This window comes from Thamnophis elegans, chromosome 3 (assembly GCF_009769535.1).
Source record: "Thamnophis elegans isolate rThaEle1 chromosome 3, rThaEle1.pri, whole genome shotgun sequence".
Taxonomy (NCBI): domain Eukaryota; kingdom Metazoa; phylum Chordata; class Lepidosauria; order Squamata; family Colubridae; genus Thamnophis; species Thamnophis elegans.
In genome coordinates, this window is record NC_045543.1 from 112323326 (window position 1) to 112328887 (window position 5562).

Below are 5562 nucleotides of genomic sequence, written 5' to 3' on the forward strand. Positions count from 1 at the left end.
TCAATCAGTTGCAATCTAAAAATATTTAATGTTTAACTAAATATAACTTTGTCTGAGAATTTTAGTTTCTGCTCATACTCTGGATGGAATCAAATGATATATGATTAGGACTAAAATCGTAATTTATTGATACATTTAATATCAAATTTGGGAGCTGCTAAGAAAAATGTACATACTTTATATATCTTATATAGGCATTTTTTACATGACAAAATGTACTTTCCCACCAATCAATGTTCTTGTCTTTTCACTATAAATTTATTTTTATTAAGTTACTCAATATTTAGAAAAAATTAGGATAATAAATTCTGGTAATATTTATTATGAACATTTCTAGCGCAGAGAATAGAAAAATATGATGCAAGCAATAGCATCAGACACTTCTTGGATCACTGCAGTTATGGCCACATGTAACCTATTTACTATCTACTTAAAATGCCATCAGCATTTATTCAGAGAGGGATGACTTCATGAATCTGGGGTTGAGGATGCCTTTTAAACTGAACAAAAGCTGAGCAAAAAAGTTTAATTAAACAGCAAATCATATAAATAACGAAACATAAGATACAAATTTTCCTGCATATTTACAGCATGCTAATAAATTAATAACTAAAATTATGTTAATATATTAAATTACATGGTCCCATATTTAGAAATGAATCACAGAAGAGCCACTGCATAATAAAACTTTGTACAGGAATAAGGTTTTGGCAGCCATATTAACTAGGGAACTATTATTTTTCATCTTTTCAAATATTTTTATTATTGAATTTTGGATACTCAAGTTCAGATTTTTAAATCTTAACCTCTTAATGTCTGACACTTTCTTTCATAGACTCTAAAGAACACAGCATAAAATAGAAAATTCAGTGGCCTTGTTAATTTTCACCTTGCATGAAGGAATTATTGTTTCTTCAATGAATGAAAATACAACTTCTATTTATCACTGTAAATATGATTTTTCAAAAATCAGTTATTGTCTTTTATCCACTGTTCAATCCACTGTAGAATTTGATCTAAATTCTGCTCCATATCTTCTGGAGTATTACTAGGCAACTGATGTACAATTTCTTCTTTATAGGATGACATGGCTTCTTCATAAATTGTCTGAAAAATTTCACACTGAATATTGTCTTGAAGTTTTTTTCCTTTGTAACCTCTAGAAAAATATAAAAACAATGTGAAACATTTTAATTATTTAGATAAAAATATTGAAGTTTGATATTATGCATTAAGATTTGTTTTAAAATGAAACTTAACTTTAGTTTTGTGTCACTGACCTACCTGTTTTCCAATCTGTTGTACAAAAATGAGTTTTCCGTGCGAAGCACAAATACTATGTTAAACCAGCGTTCAGGAAAGAAGTCACAGCTGTGATAATCAACTATGACACCTCCATCTTTCATCTTATCTTCCATTTCATCAATAACCTAAATAGAAAATAATGCAAAGAAAACTAAACAATGGATTCTTATTTTAAAAAATGAATAATGAAATTCATTTTTCAGTTTAAACTCACTCTGTCTTCATCTAATATTGGGCATTCATATTCTTCATCAAAACCTTCATACAGTTCCCCTTATTAAAAAATGAAAAGCTGTTATTAATTTATAAGAAGCTATATTTATTTAGACAACTTATTGTCAGAAATTTCATACTGTTAGTATAATATGTTCTAGATGAGTGTTTTGCAAACGCCAACTTCATGAAGTATTCCCCAGCCATAATCAAATCATTTCAATTACAATAGTCAACTATTTAGACAATGAATTTCTCATTCATTGCTCTGGAATTATAGAAGACCTTCCCTTCATCTATTATATAGCATCCACTTGGTTTTGGGGAAAATAATTATTTCTTTGGCTTGGTTTTTTTCCACTGATGTTGATGTCCAGTTGATGTTCATATTTGCTTTTTATCTCATTTGTTTTACAGAGTTCCACTTTAGAGATGCTTCTGAAGTGTCAATATTATTAAAATATATAGTTAAACTAATTATAGATATAATTTGTATTAAATTATATATAACATGTATCCATGTACATCAAAAAATATTGGGACATAAATGTTAATAAAATGGTAGATACTGTGAAATTTTAAAAATTACCTTCTTTAGCCATATCCCCCACATTAATGTATGTTAAATCTGTTCTCAGAGCTATCTCTTTGGCTAGTGTAGTTTTCCCAACACCAGGTGTCCCTACAAAAAAAACAAGGCATAAAGAAACAATTAGGAAAGTACTGTAATAAATGTTAATATATAATAAACTTCCACTGCAAAATTGACCTGAAAGACTAAACAAAGTATTTATTGTAATGGGTGTTTCTTTGTCTCTAAAAATGTGATCGCTTTAGTCCTAGCATATACAAATGTACATACTTAGATGCACACAAACACATGCACACACATATCCGAGAACAAGTGCTTATTTATATAAGCCTCATTAGTTAGTCCTGGCCTTCACATGAAAGAGATGCTAATGTTTATGGAGTAATACAACCACTTTCAACTGAAAGTAGGTAAATTGCATTTTCAAATACTTCTATATATTAAATTTAAAGCAAATAAAAAAGCAACACGAAGGTAATTTTTATGTGATGTTCTTAACAGCGATGCTTTCAAAACGTGGGGAAACCTGAAAGCAGAATTAGCTTACTTTAGCTTCCTCACGTTTTGAATGCAAATCTCCGATTCAGTCTCATGCCAGGATAATAACACAGATCCCAATGCTGCCACCATCAAAATCGATGATAAGATAGCAAAAGTTAGTTTCATCTACTTTGCGTTATGCTGGTTGCTTTAAATGTCTATGGAGACTCAGCTCATGGTTGTCCCAAAAGTGCTTTTTCCAAGAGGCAACTGGACTTTCTGGTTTTTCTTTGAAGACATTTCGCTTTTCATCCAAGAAAAGCAGGGCTGAAGAAATGAAGCTACCTTTTCCTATCCCATCATCGAGTTTGATCGCGGCAGCATTGGGATCTGCGTTATTATGACTCTATAAACCGCTTAGAGAGGGCTGAAAAAGCACTATGAAGTGGTGTATTAAGTTCTATTGCTATTACCCCGGCATGAGACTGAATCGGAGATTTGTTTACGCTCTTTCAAAACTCCCCATTTGTTTCCTTCCTTTTGCAAAGCGCGACTGCGCTCGATCTAAAGCTATACCAAACCCGAATAGCCTCCCATTGTTTGCCGACTGGTTCGCTGTGTCTCCCCCCCCCTTTACCTGTGAGTAAAATGTTAGGCCTCTTCATAGCCGCTCTATTGCTCCTACAGCCACTTTCTAAGTTGTCATCAAGAAGCCACGTGCAAGCAGTTCGCGGGGACCTCAGCCGTCCTACTCGGATGGCAGCAGACTAAGACGTCAGAGGGTCCTCCTTCCTCTTCTTGAGGTCCAACGGTGGGTGGAAAAGCGCCGACTGGTAAAGCCGTGCAGAGGGTTTTTTTTTCCCCGCCCGGAAGCTTTCTCGGTCACATGTACTCCCTTCTCGCAGGGCCTGACTTAAAAACGGGAGAGGGCACGAAGCCGGGGCCGTATTAAGGCGCTCGACGAACAGCTAAGCGCCGAAGAGCATGAAAGGCCCCAATCGGCATGGTGCTGGCCTGATGAGAGAGGGTAGGGAGAAAGAGGGGAGTGTGAAGGGCTGGGTGTGGTTTTTAGTGACGGAAATAAGTGGGCTGCAGCCTGGCAAGAGCTAAATGGTGCCCGTGCACTACAGCTGCTGGATGGAGCCGCTTTCTTAGGGACGAGGCCGGGCTTCGTGTCTGAGCGCAGTCGGGAGAGTTATTTCAAAAGTGCATGGCGGCTGAAGGCGTCTTCTACCTTGGAGGTGTCCCCTATAGAATAACAAAGCCTCCCACCCCGACCCTTCCACTTTGCTGGATTGCTTATTTATTTTATATAGCTGCCCATCCCACATACGCTTTATAAGCAACATCCCGACTGTTGCTTATAAACCCTACCGCCTGCCTTTTTGATAGAAAGGGGGTGGGGGAGAGTTGGCTAGAGAAGCACACACGTACTACCAATCGTTAGCCATTGAATCTTGAAGACCTTAACAAGTACCTTACTGGTGGCCATTCGTTAAAATTTCAGAGGTTCCCAAACAGTTATGCTAGCTGGAGAATTCTGGGAGTTGAAGTCCATAAGTCTTAAAAGTTGCCAAGTTTGAAGACCTCTGGGTTAAATCGTTATGTGTCGTGTGACCTGCATTTGATTTTTGTTACATCTTTAGAATGCTGCTCCTTTAATTGTATACGTGTTTCTTTTGCGAGTAATCGTGATTTTTTTTAATTTGCCGGATTCCCAAAGATATAACTAGTTTTCAAACTTGTCAACTTTAAGATGTGTGGACCAACTCCCCGATTTCCAACTGGGGAATTGAAGTCACCATTTTGTAAAAATTGAAAAATTTGGAAAACTAGAAATCCTTCAACATAATCCACAGTGATCCACATAATCCACACTAAGTGCAGTGTTTGTCAGAGAAGGTGTTTGTTGCCTTCATTTCAGCAGTGTAATATAAATTGTTAGAAACTTTGTCTTGCTATCTAAGATGAATTGTACTGTATGTTATTCATTACATGTTTTACTTATGTGTGCAGATATGTAGTGGTGACACTATAAGAAGTAATGAAATCTTGGCTGTTCTACTTTGAATTATCTGGACAGTATTCTGTTTTTGACAGTAAGCCCAATAGCCAGTTTTGTTCATACATTGTCAGTCTGCTTTTGAATTTTTCTCAAAAGCTTGAAGTGTATAGTTTTATCAAATAGGTTACAATGATGTATCCTGATTAGGAGCATGCTTAGATTAGGATTCCCTTAGCTGATTAGTTTCAAAATAGAAATAGCTTAATATACAGGTAGTCTAATTTAGCAACTACCTCATATAACAACAGCCGCAGTTACGATGTTAATAAAAAATAGCTTTGTAACTATTACTTCACATGTCTGTAAAGCAAAAGAAAACAAATAACACTGTAATCTCAGTTGTGGTTTCACTTGGTGACTGCTTCACTTAACAACTGAGTTGCTGGCCAATTGTCACTAAATGAGAATCTTCTGTACTGAAATTGTTTAAGTATATTCAGAATTAGAGTGGAGATTATACATATAAAGATATGCAATTTCAATGTGCTTATGTCACAGGGTAATTTGTGTACATTATTGTACATACCAAGACATTAACTTTGTGAAAAATTAAATATGCAGATTACCTCATAATATTATGTACATTATTCTATTTATGGACTAAACATGTTGTTATAATTGAAAATTTTAGAACTATAGTATCTTTGTCTGACAGAAGTGTGCTCTCTTGAACAGCGGGCAGCACTTTAGAGAGTTTGGTGCATTCCTGTTCTGTAGCCATTAAGAATAGCTTAAAAAAAATTAAAGTAGCATGTGGAAAAGAAAAAAGAAGCTCTACAAATGAGAAACAAAACAGATGTAAGTCCTCTTTCAGTAATTATCTTCAGAGCTGCAGACTTCATTAATATAAAAGTTTCTTTATCTTTTAGGTACTTTATTTTTAAAGGCATTTAATCATACATTTTGA

At 35.2% G+C, this 5562-nt stretch overlaps 1 protein-coding gene across 1 annotated transcript; it reads right to left on the minus strand.

Annotated features, from left to right (window-relative positions):
• Positions 1-278: 278 nt before the first annotated feature.
• AK6 (adenylate kinase 6) lies at positions 279-3615 on the minus strand. Its single transcript, XM_032213489.1, has 5 exons — positions 3228-3615; positions 2108-2200; positions 1520-1578; positions 1285-1430; positions 279-1159 (listed from the first exon to the last, which is right to left on the minus strand). Exons 1-5 carry the CDS (start codon positions 3253-3255, stop codon positions 970-972), a joined length of 516 nt encoding a protein of 171 aa, XP_032069380.1. The 5' UTR covers positions 3256-3615; the 3' UTR covers positions 279-969.
• Positions 3616-5562: the final 1947 nt, after the last annotated feature.